Genomic DNA, 22,558 nt, shown 5'->3' with positions numbered 1-22,558 from the left:
TTTTTCCTTTATCTTTTCATTCTTTTTTTTCAAAATTTATAGAAGAACTATATTAAATTGACAGATAACTGTATCTTTATAATTATTGATTGCAATTTGATTTAATTGTTTAGTTCTCTGATAACAATTTTGTGACCCATTACCTATCATGAACAAGAATAAAATTTTCTCAAAAAAAAAAGAACAAGAATAATTGCCATTGTAGTATCAACAAGCAATTTGTTTAGACTTTGTATTGAAGTTTCTTTTTCCAAATCCATTCTTCTCTGCTTTCACATGATTAATGGTTTGTGAAATTAAAATCGGGTACATGTGAAGTTTGCTTTCCAGAGAATGACACTAATTTGCTCACTGAAAAATCCAAATCATTGCAGTATATCAGTATAACCAGAGAAGCCTTTACCATTACATCTAAATTCATGTGTGGTTTTCTTTGTGGTTGCATCCCCCCCTTTTAAATAAAAAAGGAGAAGGATTTGATCTATGGCATCTCCTGAAAATTCATCACTGAGGCCCAACACACTATAAAATAAAAGGCCAGGCATCACTGATTAAGCTTCCTGGCCTTCTCTCTCTCTCTCTATCTCTCAGTGAACCGAGAGAGGATAGAGAGGGAGAGATGCAAGCACTTATTTACCCTCCTCTGTCACATAGACACATGTATAGCCTTGCCCTGGGCATGGAGGAGACTTTTTTGTAGGAGTTGATAAATTATGGTGGGTTTTTGCCCAAAAGATAAATTATGGTGGTGGTGTGCACTGTTTGTTTTGGTGCTTGAACTACTTGTCACATGTGCTTCCCACAATGGGGACATAAAGGGCCCCTCTCTCAAGGGTATTTGAGTGTAGGTGTTGACATCTCACTCAAAGATCATTTGATTTCATGGAATATATATGTATATATATAGATCTTACTTTATATGATTTGGCCGACTTGTTGGAGTAAGGTTCACATGTATGTTTGTCTAAATCATTCGAGCCTTCTTACCCATCTTTTTCTAAAGCTTTTTATGAGATAGAAGGTGGCACTAAGGTTCTTAATTATTTTGTAGTTTTCACCTAGGTGAAGCCTGAACACTAAAGGCATGTTTGATTGGGAATAGTTGAGCTTTGCAATGAAAATAAGAATGAGTGGTTTCTATATTGTTGGAAGAAGTTCTATTTCTGTTCTGATTCCATGAAGAAATAGGAATGATCCTAATCTCTCAAAACTCAATTCCGACTCTTTTCTACTATTAAAATTTCATTCCAATTCTAAATTCAAGTTTTATTTCAATTCATTTTGATTTTGATTTTAATTTTTATTCTGGTTGAAAATCAAGTGAAGCCTAAAAGGCTTCTAATAACAAGTTGCTTAGGCCTTATGTGCTGCCTCTTGGTTTGATGCCCTCTGTAGGGAGCAAAGGTATAGGAAGAATGCCACCAAGGTGGTAGTACGGTTGGAACAAGGCTAAGATTCCAGTGGAGTGGCCTAGGTTCGAAATGCGGGGGCGTCGATTAAATGTGGGGACCAAATGCTTTCTATTTGGTTTGTCCGGTGAAGTCGCCATCGGATCCGCCGGTACTGAGGTGATGCTGAGGTGACGTCACATACGTGGGGCAATCCACGGATCGGGGAGGGTATGAGTAAAGGATGACCATCCCGTCTACCTGCATCGAATATTTTCTAGTAGAAGGGGAGCCTAGTGGAGGTTGCTTCCCGCATCGAATATTTTCTGGTAGAAGCGGTCTAGCAAAAAAAAAAAAAAAAAAAAAGGGTCTAGGGAGAACAGTGGAAAAGGTCCCAAGGTTGGGGCATGAGTTGGGCCACTCCACCTGGGTTGATTTAATTTATTCTGCTTTCACAGAATCTACATGCATCTCTTACAAGAATCAGCAAAAAGGTGCCCACCTATGTACTTCTGGCTGTGGGTGTCCTTGTCCATAGGGAGTGCGGTTAAGTGGGTCAATTTGCCAATGTACTTCATACTAATCATATGGGACCAGTGACCTGCATCTGGTTGCCATTATTTTATGCTTGTCCTATTTGAATAATTAGATTGCACTTAGCATTTATTGTAGAACTTCATTGAGAAAAAAAAGGAAAAAATGCTTTAAATATATGTTCCTTGTTATTTCTTTCATTATATGGTCAACTATACCATGTAGCTGGACTTGCCTTGGGTTCCCAATAGGGCAATGCCTTCTTATCTTGAACCATGAGAACGATGGGAATGAATTGAGATTGGACTGATTAGCCATATAAATTTCTTCCACACTCATTTGTAGATCAAAATCAAGTTTTTTTTTTTTTGTATGAATCAAAATTAAGGCTTCTACCAATGAAAAAAAAAGCTACGACATGCCCTTTTCAAAGCGAGCGAATGGACGAAAGCAACAATCTAAGCCACATTTTGTCAGGGTCCATCATTCATGTAGCTCAAGTTGCGATAAGGAAACATTGACATTATCCTCGCAGGTCATATTCATTCCATAATTCAATTCAAGCTCACAACCCGGATTGGCTCTTCCCAATCTGGTAGTACTTATCTTTTCTATGATATAACTTTATTAACCACATATGATGTACATCGCAAAGAGTTTATATAGACTAATTGGGTGTACTTTTTCTAAAAAATATTTGTAAAGTACCTCATGGAGATTCAAGGATGACAAAAATTCAAAATTATAGTAGTAGATGTGTACGTGTTCTTCTTTTATATCCAATATACTTTTTGTACTCATTCATGACTTTTTAAAGAACATGGTGATTGAATATTTGTCCCGGAATTGTATGTGAGTGATGTGAATTTTGTCCACTGAACCATATTACCATGTAAAATTCTTCTAAATTGGACAAAGGAAAGAGCCCAAACCTTTTTTGTGGATGTGAATTAAGAACCTAGCTAGAAAAAAAGTTAAAAGTTAGTTTCATTCCTTGTTTTTGTTGAACAATTATGAATTGTATTTTGGTTGTGATGCAAATGCACTGGTCACCACAACAGCCCATGTTGAAAGCAAAACAATCTATTACTTGATCTCTTAACTTAGACCAAATCATACCCCTTAATGAAAATGCTAATTTCATTAAGGGGTTTGGACTTTCAAATGCATATTGTAAAAAGAGATTGGTTCAATGAAGCTAGCAATTGCACTAGCTTAATTAGAGTAATTTAGTTGCATGCTCATAGCCAATTTTGTGAATATAATTGGTTCTTGTTTGCATTGACTAATGTAGCAAGGCCTTTTGTATGCATCATTTCGCAACGCACACATATAAAGATCCAATTGGAATGCCCTGATGTGTTCAAACATGATAATATGACAATGAAAGACAGTACAGAGAAGAATATAAAGTAATGTTCTTTAGTTTGAAAAAAAACAATCACTAGAGATGATTAAGAAATGGTTAGATATATGTGAAATAGATGGCTAGTAGGTTGCATATTAAAGTGAAGGAAGCATTTAAGAATTGTCTTACTTTTGGTGCTTGCTCATTGGAGGTTTTGTTTTTTCGGAAAAAATAAAAATAATCTTTTGCTTTATCATGCTTTGGTTCTAAATCCATGGTTTTAATTTTTAAAATGTTTTGCATATTTCATAGTGTATTATAAAGTTTATATTCTATTATCAGCTGCTACTTTTTAAACAAATGTAACACTTCGAATCAGTTTGGTATTTATTCAAGCTTATACCAAGGTTGAATCAATTTAAGCTTGATTTTAGATTATCAAGTTGATTGATTAGGTTTGTCTTCGGCTCAATATGAAATTAGCCGCGATCTCAAAATCCAGACTTGAAAATAATTGCAAGCCAAGCTCGAGCAAATTTATCGAAGCCAAGCTCGGCTTCGTTGCAACATTACTATAAGACTCAGATCCAATCAACTTCTTTTAATACTTTGACCCTTTAGTTTCTAAAGTTAGAATATGATTTATTTTCTCTGAGGGATCCAATTGGCTGGGAATGTAACTATTGCATAAATTAATATTTGGGTGTGCCTATCTCAGCTACTTCAAATCCTCCATTCTCCGCCGGCTAGCTATCTTTTGTCTGCCCTTCTTTTGTTAACATTCTATATTTGATCTTGTGGTTGTTAGTGACTCCTATTACATTAGAAGTCCATATGAGGGATGAAATCTTGTAATTTTGTTATATTTGTTCCCTGTTGCCAATTGGTATTGTTGGTGAATTCCCCTTTTGCACTGATTTGAATGTCTCCAATGACCTACAGAAATTTCTAACTATGTTCTGCTCCATGCATCTAACCACTTGCACAATGCTGAGATTGGAATTGAAAAGACTAGAAACTTCTGAAAACTTTTTCATGAGGAACCAGGGAGAAATCTTTCAACCAAAGGAGAATTATACCCAAAAGACCTTTATTTGGATATGCAGCATTTGATAATAGAGCTAGAAGTTGGATGTCTCTGCTTCTTGTTCTGATTATGTGATGTTGGCTATCCTTTTGGTACTAGACTGTTGCCCTTGTTTTTGCTTTCTGGCTGACTATTATCTAGGGTTTGGATTAATGGATAGATGCTGGAGTCTCTTGTGGCATTTATTTCATATTTTTTCGTAGGCTTTTGGTATGTTTCTGTTCCACTGATAGGACTCATTTGGTATACGGGAATAATTTTCTCTCACTAAAATATTTTTTCTAGGACGTTGATGCTTGGAAATGTGGTTTTTGCATTTTGGTTAACTATGAAAAAGTGGCATATTGCAGAATGAGTTATGTTTGGTTAAGCATCTATTTTTCTGAGAAAGTTGTATAAAATATCTGTTATAACCTTAATAAAAGAAAAAAACTCATCTCATTCTATCAGAAAGTTTAAGGGTACTTTTGGAAAAAAAATCCTTCAATTCCCAGCCTGTTGGAATTAAAATTTCTCATATCCCACATAGGTTTTTCTTTCTCATGAAGCGTAGGAGTCTTTTTGTCATGGAAAAGCTATTTTTCCATCTCTCCTTTAAAAACTCCAACCAAATATGAAGTATTTCTCTATTTTTTCTATAATTTCCTTTCTTCTCTTCCTATGAACCACACTGAGTCCATAATGTAAAAGGTCTGGGTGGTCAGAGACACTATCTATTCTTCAGGATGTTATATAGTTGGATTCCAAGAATTTAGGCTCTCTAACCACTACAATTTGCTCTCCTATAGCTGGAATAGATGGACTATTGGATTTGGCTTGATGTAGATGGAACTGTTCAAACTCTACTACATTCAAGCTCTTGAGGAAGCATGCAAAAGATCTTTAACCATCCAGGTGCATGGTAGGCGACTAAATTCTAGCTACCAACCACAATCTAAAAAAGGAATTCTGGAAGAGGAGCTACATGATATAACAAATTTCACATGCCCTTGGATTATAGGAGGTGATGCCAACACTACCTATAAATCAAATGAGACATATGGTAACCCCTAGCCTGAATAGAAATCCTAGCCTCTATCTCCTTCATCCATTCCCATTAGCTCACTGATCTCCTGCCAAAGGTAGAGAATTTATCGAATTAAACAGTGGGACTCTCCTATCATGGCAAAGCTAGAATAATTTCTTCTTTCTATCGAATTGGATTCTTTGTTCCCAAACTCATTCCAGACGGATTAAGCTAATCCATGTCTCGATTGCACTCTGATAAACTGCCCTTTGGCTTTATTCCGAGAGGTCACAACTATTTCAAATTGGACAGAAACTAATTTTCTAGCCTTCTATTCAAGATTTTCTTGTCTTGGTACCAAATCCCGTACCGGTGCCACACTAGCACAGTATCGGTATGGTACGGTATGGAGTTTCATACTAGCACAGTATCAGAATGGTACGGTACGGAGTTTTTTTAGCATACCGAGCATCAGTACGCCATCCATACTGGATACCGGTACCAAACTGGTATGGTACGCTACATTTCGTATCATCCGGTTCGGGCTAGTACGACATACTATAAAAGGATGAGGTTGTCAAAGACTTGAAACTCTATTATCTCTTCCAAAAATGCTGCCAGAGATCTTGTGCTCAAGCTCATAATGTTCTCAAATTTTAGAGCACTCATAATATACTTGAGATGGATAAGGAGCAGTCTTCACTCTTTGTTGATAAAGAGGAAGTCAAAAGGTTTTGAATCAGAAGATCATGAGATTTGTGTCGATGAGGAAATTAATCGGAGGCAACGATTATGGTTACATGAGGGGGAAAGCAGCACAAAGTTTATCCACAAAATGGCAAAAAACAACAAGAAATTCACTTGGATTTCCCACCTCCAAATCAATGGAAGAGAGACCCATGATCATTAGGAAATCTTGCAACACTTCACTAAGTTCTTACGTGGAGTTCTTCACCAACCGGAAAATCCTTAGTTGGATCTAGATTTGGTTAAAGAATGTATAATAGCTATCTTCAAATATTATTACAATTTAGAATCATGCACAATCTCGCCTATTATAGTATATACGATATTGGATACCATAACTGGTACATATTATATATACAATCTTGGTATGATATCATAACTGCTACATATTGCATGCACAATCTTGGTATGATATCTCAGATCAATCTCCAAAAATCATAAAATCCGATTGTCATATTCAAAATTAGTATTTTTATCAAATCATAAAATTTTGCTATTATATTATTCTATATTTGATCCCTAGTATCTTTTCTATAATCATGAAATTTTATTATTGGATTCTACTATATTTAGGGGCTCAACTTGTATATAAATCATATCAATGTTATGAACAGGACAAGCAATTCAAATCATATGTCCAATATAATTTTTTCATGGTATCAGAGCAAGTTTTCTTTCTGATCAGTCAACCCCTCTTTCTTATTCTCTTATCATCCTCTTGATGTTTGTTTTTCTTGGCCCTCTATTCTCCATTTGATAATCATGGCATCTTCTACTGTTATTTCTAATCCTAGTGCTGATATAACGTCACCGTTCTTTCTCCACCACTCAAATAACCTCGGCATAGGCTTGATCTCTTAAGTCCTCACTGATGATAATTATCCTCCATGGAGGCGTGCCATAAAAACTACTCTCTTAGTCAAGAATAAAATTGGCTTTATTGATGGCTCGCTTAAGAAGCCTGATAAAAGTTTAGCAATACTTGATGCATGGCAACATTGCAACACAATAGTGCTTTTCTGGATTTGGAACGTAGTCCAAAAAGATCTTCTAAGTAGCATAGTCTATTTTGAAACTGCAAAAGAGGTATGAAAAGATCTGGAGGAGCACTTTTCTCATGGTAAGGCTGCCCAAATTTATCGTATCAAGCAAGCTATCTCAATGTATATTCTAGATCAATCTTCTATTGCTTCTTATTTTACCACCCTCAAAGCATATTGAGATCAAATCAATGATCTATGTCCACTTTCTACTTGCACCTGCGGTACAATGAAAGAGTTGAACCGGATCTCTCAAGATGAAAAGATTTTTCAATTTCTTATGGGCTCAATGACTTCTTTTCAACCGTTCAGAGCCAAATACTCACCATGGTGCCACTAACTACAGCAAGTAAAACTTCTTTTCTAATTTTGCAAGAGGAGAAATGAAAGGCATTGCAAGTCAAACCAACGAGGAGGATGTGGTGGTCGAGGATGACCACACTGTGTTTACTGCAATAATTTTGGTCATACACACGATACTTGCTACAAATTACATAGCTACCTGAACTACCATAGAGGAACCAAAACCCCTACTCTTGCTACAAATCATGTTGCCAATACTAAAAATCCTTTTGGCCCATCTATTGTGTTCCAACTCATGCTAAAGTAGTATGTCCAATTGTTATCCATATTAAACATTGACAAAACCACCACTTCCATCAACATGACAAGTATTCATTCCAACTTGCAATCTATGATATGGGTAATTGACACAAGTGCCTCTGACCACATGGTCTCCATCTCTAATCTTTTTTTATCACTTGAACTTTTATCAACTTGTCAATCCATTAAACTACCTACTGGAGATACAGTTTAAATAACCCAAAAAGGGACCATTAAAATGTCCCATTCTCTTGAGTTAAAAAATATTTTTTGCATACCCATTTTTAATTTAAATTTACTATTCATTAGTAAGTTTACTATAACACATAATTATGTTGCCATCTTTTTTTATGACTTCTGTGTTTTTTAGGACCTATCAACGAGGAAGCTGATTGGTCTGGGTAAAGAAAAGAATGATTTTTACCACTATAAGGGTCCAATTTCTCCTACTTCTACACCTTATTGCACCACGTTGAGTTTTTGACATAATCGTTTAGGTCATCTGTCGAATCTAAGATTAAAAGTTTAGCCCAAGATATTTTTGTTCCTCTTTCTACTTTTCAAAATAAAATAGATTCTTGTATTGTTTGCTCTCTAGCCAAACAAACAAGAATTCTATTTTCTACAAGTACTTTTGTTGCTTCCTTCATTTTTGAACTTATTCATATTAATATTTGGAGAGGTTATTCTATTCCACCTAATACTGGGGTACGTTATTTTTTAACAATTGTGGATCACTTTTCATGTTGCACATGGATTTTTTTCATGCGATTCAAATATGAAATATTTTATTTGCTTACGAAATTTATTGCTCTCATAAACAACCAATTTTCTCGTAAATTAAAATGATTAGAAGTGACATTGGAATGAAATTCATGGATCATCAATTGCAAACTTATCTTGATTCTTTAGAAATTATTTATCAAACATCTTGTGTTGGCATGCCACGGCAAAATAGTGTAGTTGAGTGAAAACATAGACACCTCCTTGAAGTAGCCTGAGCACTATATTTTTAAGCCAACTTACCAATCTAATTTTGGGGTGAGTGTGTTTTAACTGCTTCTTATCTTATTAACTGACTTTCTTCTCCTATTTTAGGTGGTAAATCTCCTCATAAAATGCTTTTCGATAAAAAAACTCTTTTACCACTATTTACATACCTTCAGATATCTTTGTTTTGCTCATATCCAAGCCAAAAATAAATTTAGACCCTGTGCATGCAAGTGCATTTTTGTAGAATATCTCTATAACCAAAAAAGCTACTGCGTGTATGACCAACTTGAGAAAAAAATATTCACTAGTAGGGATGTTGGGTTTCGTGAATCAATTTTTTCATTCTCACATTGCCCCTTCTTCCCAATCACCAATTCTTCCTCACATTATTGATAATGGTGATGAACCCATCCTCTCTACTTCTTCCACTTCTAATCCAGATTCCATTGAACCAATTGATCTTTCTGAAACATTCGTCGATCCACCTCCAAGATGCTCCACAAGGATATGACATCCTCCCCAATGGCTTCAAGATTTTTGGTGCTTTCAGGTTTCATCCTTTTCTTGCTCATACCAAAACAAGCTCGTGACAGGTACTAAGTATCCACTCTAAAATTATCTTTTCTTTGATAAATTCTCTAGCTCTCACCGTGTTTTTCTAGCTTCTAGCCCTTTTCCTCAGCAATGAAATATGTTTCCTAGTGTGATGTTATGGCCGATGAATTTAAGGCCTTAGAGCTTAATCACACTTGGATCATGATGCCACTTCCACCAAACAAACATGTTATCAGATGCAAATGGGTATATAAGATCAAATACAAGTTCGATAGTAGTATTGAATGGTATCAAGCAAGGCTTGTTGCTAAAGGTTACACCCAAGCTAAAGGCCTAGATTACCATAAAATATTTGCTTATGTTGCCAAATTGGTCATAGTTCATTGTCTTATTACAATTGTAGCCGCCAAACAATTGCATCTATACTAGCTTGATGTCAATAATGCCTTCCTCCATGGTGATTTATATGAAGTTCACATGCAACTGCCACTAGATTTTTCTCGAAAGAGGAAGAAAGGGGAACAATTAGTCTGTCGCCTCAACAAATCCTTATATGATCTTAAATAAAACTCTCATAACTACTTTTCAAAATTCTCCACTGCACTACTTTAGGTTGGTTTCACTCAATCAGTTACCGATTATTCACTCTTTATCCTCAAATGCAAGACCAACATTGCCATTGTGCTTGTTTATATTGATGATATACTCATTACTGGCAGTGATCCTTCTTTCATTGCTTTTACTAAATCTTTTTTCCAAGATTAATTTCGAATTAAAGATCTTAGCACACTTAAATACTTATTGGGTATTAAAGTTGCACGCTCCAATAAAGATATTTTTCTCTCTCAACAGAAATATGCTTTAGATATTTTTGAAGATGCAGGTGTTCTAGGTGCTAAACCAGCACACACCCTGATGGAGTAAAATTTGAACCTATCACCTAATGTTGGCAAACCGCATGATCCTGGACCATACAGATGCTTGATAGGTTGTTTAATCTATCTCAAAATCAATCGTCTAGACATTACCTTTGTTGTCAATCTTCTTAGTCAATTTATGTAGGCACCACGCCAACCCCATATGGATGCTGTTCTTCGAGTCTTAAGATACCTCAAATCACGCCCTGGCTTGGGTATCCTCATGCTTGCATCGAACAACTTTCATCTTAGTGCTTATTGTGATGTTGATTGGATAATTTGTTCTACTCGCCGTTCTGTTACAGGTTATTGCTGCTTTCTTGGTGATAGTCCTATCTTAACATGGCAATAACCTGGACATGTATGTACAAAAACTAAAGAATAGGTAATGAAGTCATACCCGATTGATGAAAAGAAACAATCGCACAATTACGTTAAAAGAAAAATAACACTTTCCAAGAACTATAACAAGAATATGAAATGATTATCAAACGGATAACTGAGCACTTCTGATGGCAATAAAGTTATGACAAAAAGCTAAAATGAAGCCATGATAGTTTTGAATATGACCTGAATACAAAAACTGAAAAATACGTGCAAAAGAGCTTTGTGCTTGAGATAGTATTATTATGGTTAATGGCCTATTATCTAAGTTGTAATTAACTCAGAGAGATCTAGCTCTCCTTGTATTGTATTATAAATAATTTTTTTAATGGCCTTTGAATAAAAGCAATCTAAAGGCAAAGACTAACTTTTACGAAAGGGCAACACAACATAAATCCCGAAGTGCATCGTTATGATTACTACCCATGAAAAGTATCAAACTATGACCATCTTCCCCAGTACTCTACGATTTCAGTTGGCTAACTATTTATGAGATTATCATTTCAGATGATACAAAAAATAGGGGATAAAAGTAAGAAAAAATGTGTTCATCCGAGAAGAATAATTATGAAGCTCAAACATCTCTTCCCCGTTAGTCATTACAAGAACATATTGCCTCATCCCTATCCTGTAATTTACATGGAGCAAAACAATAACAGTCACACCATTATGACACAAGAATTTTTTTTAATATTCAACAAATTTAAAAACTTTGGTTTTTTTTTTTGTGTCCTTGGAGTAAATTGTCAATTGTGCAGGTATTCCTTACTCCAATTTAACAAGAGAGAACACGAAGCAAGCAACAATGCTATCCAAAGTTTCCTTTTATGTCTAACAAAAGTGTATTAATCAATAAAGAAATGTACATGTCTAACTTATAGATGGCACATCTTACAAATAGAAAAGATCAAAATATTGCATCATAGAATTATAAATTGCTTCGAAGTTCTGAATTGCTTCTCAATTTTTTTTCTAGAAAAAGCTCTATCTTATCCATTAAATAAGCAAAATTATATCGTTTAGTAATGTTTAAGCAAACAAAAGTTGAAATGAACATCCGCTTCCTATCTTCATGCTCCTATTAGACCTCCAAATTAATAATGTCCAAGCAATAATCGAAGGAATGGTACCCAAAATGCCACCTCCAAATCAATCAAACCAGGCTTCAATCAAAGTAACCTAACAAGGACAATTTTAGGGAGGGGTTCATCTCTAGGCATCGCCTTCTCCTGAATCAGAGAATTGTTGCAGCTCAGCGACCTACAGTGCTCTAAACAGCTAGGCTGGGCCCTTGGCTGTTGGAGGCAACAAAAGCAAAGTGGGATGAAAAGGACTTGATAGTTGTTAAGATAAACAGAACATTAGTAGAATGAATTTTCTACAGTATGTTTTTATTTGAAATGGGGCCTTTTTCACTTCCACACGTCGCTACGATAAACTACTTATTTATAGTAAATAAGGATAACTCCAGAACATCATTCCAGTTGGTTCAACAAGTTCCAAAGTCTAGAAAATACAAAGAGTCATTCAAACTAGAGAACATTCAGTCAAAAATATCTTTTGCTCATTCTAGAAAAATACAAATTACTTCTTAACACCCCCTCTTAATTTGTAATTTTCAAAGACTTCTTGAACTGCTCAAACTTCTCAAAAGATATAGCTTTGGTGAGAACATCTGCAGGTTGATAATTGGTGTTGATGAACTCTAAGTAAATCTCCTTCTTTCTTACCATATCCCTTATGAAATGATGGCGCAACTCAATATACTTTGATCTTGCATGAAAAACTGGATTTTAGTCATAGCAATAGCTGACATATTGTCATAGAAGATGGCTGTTGGTTCTGGAACTTTTTGCTGCAATCAGTAAGAATTTGCCTTATCCAAATAGCTTCACGAGCGGCTTCATTTGCTGCTATGTACTTAGCTTCAGCTGATGATAATGCAACATAACTTTGCTTCCTTGAACTCCATGAGATCACATTTGATCCCAAGCAAAAAATATAGCCCGATGTGCTTTTTCGATCATCAAGACTTTCTACCCAATCACTATCAGTAAAACAAACCAGTTTCCTATCTTCTTCCTTTACATACTTGATCCCAAACTCTTTAGTGCCTTGTAAATAGCATAAAATTCTATTTGCTGCGGCAAAATGGAGCTTGCTTGGTTGTTTCATAAATCTGAAAATTAGACTTATAGAATGTAGTATGTCTAGCCTTGTGTTTGAGAGATACATCAAGGAACCGACAAGACTTCAATAAACTTTTCGATCGCCCTTCTCTGCCCCATCATTTTGCTGCAATTTTTCATTGAGAGCATAAATGTTGCCACTAGTTTGCAACATGTCATATTAAACTGTTTGAGCAAATCTGCAATATATCTTTCTTAAGAGATAAAAATTCCCCCTTTTGATTGTTTCACTTGAACTCTAAGAAAATATTTCATCAGCCCCAAATCTGTGATCTCATACTCTTTCAACATTGCATCCTTGAATGTTTTAATCATTTTAGCATCGGTACCATATAGATTAGATTATCAACATAGAGACAAACAACCAAAAAATCTGCTACTCCTATTTTCTTCACATAAAGTGATGGCTCAGATTGACTTTTTTTAAATCCACTTTGATGAAAATAGGAATCAATTTTACTATTCCATGCTCTTAGACCTTGCTTTAACTCGAAAAGAGCTTTGCAAAGCAGGTATACTTTTTCTTCTTTTTCTTTCACCATGTAGCCTTGTGGTTGCTCGATATAGACTTCTTCTAGTTCACCATTAAGAAATGTTGATTTAACATCGAGCTGAGATACTTGTAATTCCAATTGGGTTGGTAAAGCAAGAACAGTTCATACAGTTTCCATTTGTGCCACTGGAGCGAATATTTCATTGAAGTCTACCACAGACTGTTGTGAATAGCCTTTTGATACAAGTCGAGCTTTATGTTTTTGTATGCTACCATCTTCATTATACTTAGTTTTGTAAACCCATTTCAAACCAATCACCTCTTTTCCTTTTGAAACATCCACAAGCTCCCAAGTACGATTTCTTTTTTTGATGCTTTCCATTTCTTGATTCATTGCTTTTCTCCAGACTTCCTCTCTTGCAGCTTCTTCAAAACATCGAGGTTCACAAGTAAAAAAGAGCATAATATCACTTATTGTTCGATACTTTCTTGCAGGAGTTTCTGAATTTGAATCATCACTTTGAGGCATGCTTCTAGTTGTATCAGCTTCATGGCGAGAGGGTTCGAATGCTTGAGCATGAACTTCTTCTTGAGTTGCAACTGGCTCAAGAAATTCAAATGTTGCAATAGCTTTTGTGAATTCACCCTCCCATTTCCATGCTGCCATTTTGTTAAATATAACATCCCTTGATAGCACAAGTTGGTTTGTCTTTGGATTGTAAAACCGATAGCCTTTAGATTCATTGCTATGGCCAATGAAAATATATTTTTCACCTTTTTTGTCAAACTTGTCTTTACCTTGAGAGAAAATGAAGGCATAAACTATGCAACCACAGATTTTAAATTGATTCATTACCGGTTTACGGTTATAACAAGCTTCAAAGGGACTCATGTTGCAAACGGCTTTAGTTGGAGAGCGATTGAGAATATAAGCTGATGTGTTGACAGCTTCAGCCCAAAATTTGTTGGAAAGCTCCTTCCCTTTTAACATGCTTCGAGCTATCTCTACAATTGTTTGATTCTTTCTTTCTGCCACGCTATTCTATTGAGGAGTGCGCTTGATAGTGAGTTGTCTTTGAATTTCTTTTTCTTTGCAATAATCAAGAAATGACTTGTAAATAAACTCTCCTCTGCGATCAGTTTTGAGTTTCTTTATTTGATAGCCACTTTCTCTTTCTACAAAAGCTTTGAAATTCAAAAAAGTAGAGAAAGCATCTAATTTTTTATCAAGAAAATAAATTTCAAATCATCAACAAAGAGTAAGAAATATCATTTATTACTCAAAGATGGAGTTCAAGTTGGCCCACAAATATCAGCATGTACAAGTTCAAGAGGTGCACGAGCTCTCCAAGTTGTCTTGGGAAAAGAAAGTCTATGCAGTGTTCACAAACTCTATCTTTCCTTTTAATTAGAGAAAGTCCAATCACCATGTTCTTTTCTTTTAACAATTGCAAACCCATGTGATTCAAATGGCCATATCTCAAATGCCAAAGATAGGAGTCACCAATATTCTTAGTTTTAAAAACAACATTCTAAATTGATTTCATATTGAGATGAAAAATGATATTCGAGCTCATCTTTACTACAACCATCTTTTGATTGATTTTCTTATCAATGAATTCACTGTGATCATCATCAAAAATTACTTTATAAGCTTTCCTCATCATTTGTCCAACACTAAGAAAATTTTGAGTAATACCAGGAGAATAAAAGACATGATGAATATAATTTTTGTTACCTTCTTTGGTGTGGACTGCAAGGACTCCCTTTCCTTCAATTTTCTCCTTCTTGCTGTCACCAAGCTCCACTTAAGAAATAAATTTTTCATCAAGCTCTTCAAAGGCCTGCCGGTCTCCCGTTATGTGATTGCTACAACCACTATTTAAGTATCACAAGTCTTCTTTCTCATAACCAACATTCCTACAAATGTAAAATAACTTATCATCATTTTTTTTTGATAAGTTAGCTGCATTTTTATCTCCAAAGCTTTCCCCCTTATTTTTATACCAGCAATTTCTTTCAGAATGGTTAGGATTTTTACATCTAGTGCATTTAAAGTGACAATCCTTAGAATCATGGCCAGACTTCTTGCAAATAGAGCAATAAGAATCAAAATTATCTGATCTTTGTTGCTACAAAAATTCTCTTCTTCCTCTTCCTCTACCTCTACTTTGATTTTGACCTCTGCATGCTTTGTTATAAGATTCCTTTCTTTGGAATGAACCCCCTCTCTATTCTTGCTCCATTCTTGATGCCTTATGTTCTGACAATTTGATCTTGCTTTGAAAAGCTTGCTCCGACAGTTGACTGGTATACCGGCAGACTCTTTGCTCATGTGCCTCAAAAGAACCCATCAATTCATACATTGTAAGCTTAGAGAGATCTTTAGTCTCTTCAATCACAACAACTACATGTTCAAATTTCTGTGGCAAGATTTTTTTCAACAAATTTCTTCTCAGGGACAATATCACCACAACTCTTTATTTGGTTAATAATTTCAGCAGCCCTAGAGAAAAAATCTCTAACAAGTTCACTATCTTTCATTGTCAAATTGTTGAAATTACTTTTTCCGACCCTTGAAATTCCTTTTTCAAGGTCTCCCATAAATCTTTTGCCTTCTTAATGCCAAAAATTCGAGGATAGATGGATTTGCTTACACCTTTTTGAATTATCCTCAAGATTGTAGCATTTCTCTTCACATTCTCCTTGTATTCTTTTCCTTTAGCTTCCACAGAAGATGAAGTGGTCTATGATTGAGGCGGTTCTTCATATCCGTGTTCCACCACATCCCACAAATCTTGCGAGATGAAAATCATCTCCATTTGAGAGCTCCAATAGTCATAATGCTCTCCATCAAAAATAAAAGCTTAACTTAAAGAATATGTTAAAAGAGTATTGCAATTTGCTGAAGCTATTATGAAAGATGGCTCTAATACCAAATTTGTTGGAGGCAACGAAAGCAAAGTGGGAGAAAAGGAATTGATAGTTGTGAAGATAAACAGAACACTAGTAGAATAAATTTTTTTTTCTGCAGAATGTTTTCATTCAAATTGGGGGCTGATTACAATGATTCAAATACATTAGAGCTGCTGCATTTGTAAAATTCTATGGCTTTTTCACTTTCACAAGAGGCTACAATGAACTACTTATATATAGTAGATAAGGACAACTCTAGAACATCATTCCAGCTGGTTCAACAAGTTCCAAAGTCTAGGAAATACAAAGAGTCATTCAAACAAGAGAACATTCAGCCAAAAATATCTTCTGCACATTCTAGAAAATTACAAATTAACAGAGGCATGCTTCCAATGTGAAAGAACTTCTAATTAAATTTTATCATCAGATTACAGTACTCGATTTTGTTTGCGAAGGGTGATCTGTAAGGTTTCTTTACTGAGATTCTGTAGCTATAGCTAGCAAATATGGCATGTTGTTTGAATGCCCTTTTATCCCCTCACATCACATGTTTACATACTTACACTTTTTTTGTTTCTTAAGAGTGAAATCATACGTCTACCTTAATCACAGAAAAATACTACATAAATGATTCCCACTTCCATCTGATGTTATAAGAAAGACATCCATAACCACCATGGTTTCAGTTCTTGACAGTGGCATTAGAACTACCTTCATTCATATCTATATTTTAATGACAGGCGATCGAATTGAAGCTGGATAGAAAAATTTATGGGCTCCTGATGCCTCTAAGATCCTCTTGCTCAGGGTCTCGGTCGAAGTGGCGCCTGGCTTAGCAACATAGAACGTACGGGAGAACCAGTTCACGACCTCGGGAGCAAAGGACATGACCGCATAGAATGGCTTGAACCAGGAGGGCCAGGTCACGTACTCATCACCGTTGCATGCACTATCAACAATGATCTCGGCGCACCTCTCTGTGCGGCCGACAGGAAGCGGTCCAAGCTGGATCTGTAATTTGATCACACATCGGTTTAGTTCGCAGCACAGATTGCACTCCTTTAATGCATGTTTGTGTTGTAGAATAACTATCAAATTATGGTTTAGAGATTGACAACATACATCTCTAGCTTCCTCGTCGATGCCTACTTCACCGTCTTTCTTGACAACTTTGCCTTTGGTGAGTTCTGATTCAACATAGCCTGGAGTTATGATGGTGATCCGGATCTCTGAGCCGAGCTCCGATCGCAATGTCTCATAGAACCTGATCACTGCTGCCTTGCTTGCCTGAAAAACATCCATGGATTCTATATATTAACCAAAACAAAAAGCGTTTCGTGTGCTAAATTATTATTTTGTCTGTCTTTCCATTACATTGTAGATGCCCATTCTTGCGGTAGGAACATGGCCAGCCACTGATGCTGTCACGATGATGTTTCCATGGCTTGTCTTGAGGTGCGGAATTGCATAATAAGTTGGATATACTGAGCCCCAAAAGTTTACATCCTGAAAGAATATCTTGTGGTTAATAGTGATCAATACTTTGACAACTATTTTATTCTTAAATTGTATTAGAATTTTGGTGATTAAACTGTACAGATAACATTTATTTATACTGTCTCAAGGAAATTACGGATAACATTTATTTCTTGCTAGATAACTCATCCTTCTAAACCTTGAATTTATGACATTGACTGTCATTTTGAGGTTCTTCAAAATTATGAGATGACGAAAATAATGACAAGGACACTGGAAGGAAGAAAAAAACTAGTAAGACGTGCAATTCATACTTCCCATTTCATTATGAGTCAAAATTTTATCTAAGCTAATCGCTTTAGTTTAACAAACGAAACAAATTAATGTAATGATATACGCTAGAAAAAATTGTATGTTTTAGCAATCATATTCTTAAGAGTTGAATTAAATGAAATATTTAGTGATAAATTTCAATTAAACATACGATATAGCCCAAGTTTTAGAATAAGAGTTCTGTTTCATGCTATACCATCACTTGCGTGAAGGCAGATATGTTGGTGATATCTTCAACGAGGCAGCTACACCAAATCCCAGCATTGACAACGAGGTGATTCACTGCAACACAGAAGTTTTACTCTCATCAGTTCAACTCCCCAAGGAGATTTGGAGAATTAATGTATTAGAGATCGACTACATTGGCCAAAGTGAGCAATAGTCTCTTCAATGATCCGTTTTGATTCATCGGGGATGGAGATGTCAGCAGGTTTCAGTAGAACCTCCGGCGCCCCAAGCTTATTCGCAGTCTTAGCTACCGATTTGAGAGCATGCTCTCTTCTTGCAACGAGAACCAGAGATGCCCCTCTCGTAGCATATTGGTAAGCAACTTGCTGGCAACATCATCGAAGAAAGCTTAGTGAGAACTTTTTTAAGGCTCAAATGCACAAATTGGTGCATCTGGGCATGGAAACTGAAGAGCACCTCAATGAACAGATTAGGAGGATGCTTCGTGTTTTAGGTTGAAAACTTTGGTATGACCTCAAGTTTGCCTGCGTGAAGGTGGCATGCTTTCTTTTATATCTACGAATTCCTTTCTTTGTCTGTTCTTTAAGGCTCTTCTGTGTATATAATTGGAAAACACCTTGCTGAAATCTTTTTGCCATGCTTATATTAGATTTTTATGCGCTGTCGAAAACTTATACCCAAAAATAGTAGTTTGAGATGCGGTTAAGGTTAGGTTTGTTTTTCGAATAAGCTGAAAAAGCCGAATACATCACCCAATGTTATATATTGAAACGGCAAAATTGCTCTTAGCCTCTTATAGCACATTTCGTCTTATAATATCAATATTGGAGAATTGTTGTAATCAGTATGAGATAGAAGTTTATTATCATATACAACACAATGTGGTATAATCTTATTATGTAGGTAAAAAATTATTGAAATGTTGGTATAGCAATTTGTTGTAATAATAACACTTTCCATTTATAATATCATGTGCTCATATGTTTTTTTTTAATTTGTATTTTCAATCACATTATATGAATATTTTAGTATAATATGATAATTAATATTTGCAAAATAATATAGTATATATATTACAGAAAATATGAATGATAGTTAGAAAATATGTTAGTATACGTTGTCATAAGTGTAAATGTCTATTTATTATTAAGCACATACTGGATCATGTACTAAGATATATGCAATTATTATTTGTATTATCTATATTATGTTACGTTATGAGTACAATATTTTTTTATTTGTATAGTAAAATTTTAATATAATATTATGTGAAAGATACAATGTTAAATTAGATATTAAAAATTGTAAAATATTAAGATATTTCTTGCATATTAGTAACACTCTATTTAATCATTATATGGATTATCATGCTGTATTATGATATTCAGATATTATAATCGATAATATAAAATTAAAGTAAATGGTACAACCTAAACAAGTGTAAAAAGTTGATATAAAGAATAAAGAATGCATACAAGACAATTTCAGGGTAAACATAGAATAGTTATAGTAATAAAAATGAAGATAAGACCCTATTCCTATCAAATAATAGTTATAGTGATAGTAATAGAATAGTTATAGTTATATTCGGGTTTCAAATATTGTTTGACTGGTTTAAGACTCTATTCTAGGTCTTATATTCCTATCAAACAGCTACTTGTACAACAATAGTTGCAATATTAGAACACCTATTCTGAAATTTAGAACATATAAAAGAAAACTTGTAAGTATGTTAATACGAACACCTAATTAGAAAATTAGAGCATATGAAAGTAAACTTGTATGTAAAATCAATCTCTCTCTCTCATGTATGTTACTATTTTTTTTCGCCAGACTCATGCTGATGGAGAAATTATTGGGTAGACCCAATTTACCAGTTCAATGGTAGACCAAGCCAATAATATCTCACCACGTCAACTATGCTTTCCAGCAAATAAAAGGTTGGGGTGAGGGGGGAGGAAGGAGAGCCATCATCCCTTAAGGTCGTAGACACCGGCTAGGTCCAAATCAGTAATGAGAACAAATAAAGTGATCCATATCGAGTTTAGTAATTTTTTTGGATACTCGTATTGGCTAAAGTACACATCGAGTTTGGTAATTCTTATAAATACTTGTAATGGTCAAAATGGTCTACATTGAATCTGATAATCCTTTTGGATCAAAGAGAGAAAAAAGGCTCGACATTCTATACACCCATCCAAGAAAAAGAGAGGAGTAGAAGAGGGAAGAGAGAAAGAGAGGAAATAAGCGAGAAGAGATGGAGGAGGAGGAGACAACCTCTCTCTACTACTCGCACTTTTTCTCTCTCTTCTAAATTACTCATAAAGACCATAGAGCTTCTCTTTTTTTCGTGTTGCTTTTTTGTTGGACCAGCTCGCATTGCTTTCTAGTTGGACTAATTCATCGCTGAGCTAGCACATTTAATCCAACCAATAATTTCCCACAAGATAGGGCCCTGACTGCCATCATGATCTTTTTCTTTTATTTTATTTGACGGAAGGATCAACAAGATGTGGAAGAATATTGTTGACCCGATCTGCTCAGTTAGTATATCATGTCAGCCCAATAATTTCTTGTATTAATGAGTTATTATTAAGCACGGAAGTCTCTTTCTTGAAGTTAACCGTTCGTACATGTTATTTATTGGTTATCATCTATGCAACTAATGCAACATTGTCTATTACTAGTTTGTCTGGCATGTTCCTTAAGCAACAAGGAGGAAAACCAGTTTTATGTACCCAAAAAAAAAAAGGGAAGAAAACCAGTTTCATTTGAAGAATAAAATACAATTAAATTGATGCTTTTTCCATGGTCGGAAAAGATCAGATGACAAAACATGTTTTGGCCCCACATTAGTCTCAATATTTGGAGAAGAAATATTGTGCCAAAGAACCAAATCTAGGCTTACGGCTTACCAACAAAGAAAAACAAAGGGGAACCTCCATTAGATGAAGCAGATATGGGCTTGAGAGGCCGTTTAATAAAATGTTTGCCCAGACTTGCTGATAAATGGGACAGTTGTAGGCAGTTTTTTCTGATATAGATATAAGGAATTTTTAAAGAACAAATGGACTTTGAAGTATAGGGGTCACCTCTCACCATTTGTAGTACCCTTGTGGTTACAATGAACTTAATCAAGGTGCCCAGTGCAACTCACCTCACCAATGCCGGAGGATGCTCCGGTGATGAGAACAACTTTTCCGTTCATGTCCTCCTCCGAGAAAGGCCTCACAAGCATCCATCGAACAACTCTCCACACCAACCTAACTGGTAAGTAGGCTAAAAGGAATATAGCAATGGCCAAATGCATCACAACACTAAGAAAGCCATTGAAGAAATCCATAGAAAGAGTGAGAGAGAGAAGCTATGGAGGCTTGCCGTGGTGCTCTCGTTGTGTCAATGGCATTGCATGGCTGGTGGAAGCTTATTTTTAAAGACATCCGCTGTTCGAGCACCGCCCGGTAATCAATACCGTTCAACAAGCGACAGGGGTACGGCTCGAACGAGACGCATCTATGAGGGCTCTGAGGCAAATCCGGAGGGGTGGTTCGGGTTGTATCTTTTGCGCGAAAGCATGAATCACGTTCTTTCCCGACGTCGACCGTTGAATCGCGGCATGACCGCTTCGAGATCTGTGCGAGGTGCGATGCAACGGTTAGCGCCGTGGAAGAAGGCGAATCATTCTTCCGCGCGAAAGACCCAACCTGGATCCGAGTCCCGGCGCGATGACTTGAAAGCTCTCACCAACCCGAGGATCAATTAATTACACATGCAATAAATAATTCAAGGACAAGTTCGCCAGGGTTTTTATTTTGGCGGATGTATATATCTGTTTATATTAATAAGACGCTTATGATATTGTTCTGCATCACCATCACACATTTGTCGTTGTTATTAGCAATGGTTGAGGATATGTAATCATCTGAGAACCTACGCGAAACTGAGTGTCTGAAAAGACTTTTTTTTTTTTTTTAAGGTGGAAAACACAGACCGATGTACTACACGAACAAAGATAGAGCCATCTAAGTTAAAGAATGAGGGTTGCTTAAAATGCTCCATAAAGTACTATTTTTTTATTTTTTTATATATATCCATATTAGAACTATATGAATCAAACGTTTTAGAAAAAAAATATGTATATTTTCATTGTTTTCTAAATTTCTTTTCTTTTTGGTTTGAGTCTCAAGAATGTGCTTAAAAAAAGAAATATAACCAACTATATTTAGCGTGTGTTTGGTTCCATGCTACTAGAATGCTTGCAAGTTTGTTTTTTACGATATTGCAAATTCACATATAAATTTAATATTAATAAATTGCACATCTATAAACTTTATTTTTATTATATTCGTACAAAAGTTAT

At 35.5% G+C, this 22,558-nt stretch overlaps 1 protein-coding gene across 1 annotated transcript; it reads right to left on the bottom strand.

Moving 5' to 3' along the window:
* Nucleotides 1-16,533: 16,533 nt before the first annotated feature.
* On the bottom strand, nucleotides 16,534-21,574 carry LOC103706421 (11-beta-hydroxysteroid dehydrogenase A-like). Its single transcript, XM_039130950.3, has 6 exons — nucleotides 21,356-21,574; nucleotides 18,371-18,563; nucleotides 18,206-18,291; nucleotides 17,575-17,706; nucleotides 17,323-17,487; nucleotides 16,534-17,211 (listed from the first exon to the last, which is right to left on the bottom strand). The coding sequence occupies exons 1-6, from the start codon at nucleotides 21,539-21,541 to the stop codon at nucleotides 16,924-16,926; spliced, it is 1,050 nt and encodes a 349-aa protein (XP_038986878.3). The 5' UTR covers nucleotides 21,542-21,574; the 3' UTR covers nucleotides 16,534-16,923.
* Between the last annotated feature and the right edge of the window lie 984 nt (nucleotides 21,575-22,558).

The sequence above is a fragment of the Phoenix dactylifera genome, chromosome 13 (genome assembly GCF_051530095.1).
Source record: "Phoenix dactylifera cultivar Ajwa chromosome 13, Ajwa_hap1_PhDact_Kaust_v1.1, whole genome shotgun sequence".
NCBI classification, from domain to species: domain Eukaryota; kingdom Viridiplantae; phylum Streptophyta; class Magnoliopsida; order Arecales; family Arecaceae; genus Phoenix; species Phoenix dactylifera.
The sequence above is the reverse complement of the archived record's forward strand: the minus strand, read 5'-3'. Positions and strand labels throughout refer to the sequence as shown.

What these genes read in the sequence shown, in the direction of transcription:
- LOC103706421 (XM_039130950.3), bottom strand. Translation starts at nt 21,541, where the DNA reads ATGGATTTCTTCAATGGCTTTCTTAGTGTTGTGATGCATTTGGCCATT. An exon ending in TATTGCTCACTTTGGCCAAT is followed by an intron (nt 18,292 to 18,370) that starts GTAGTCGATCTC and finishes TCTGTGTTGCAG; the next exon opens with TGAATCACCTCGTTGTCAAT. An exon ending in CTGCCTTCACGCAAGTGATG is followed by an intron (nt 17,707 to 18,205) that starts GTATAGCATGAA and finishes ATATTCTTTCAG; the next exon opens with GATGTAAACTTTTGGGGCTC.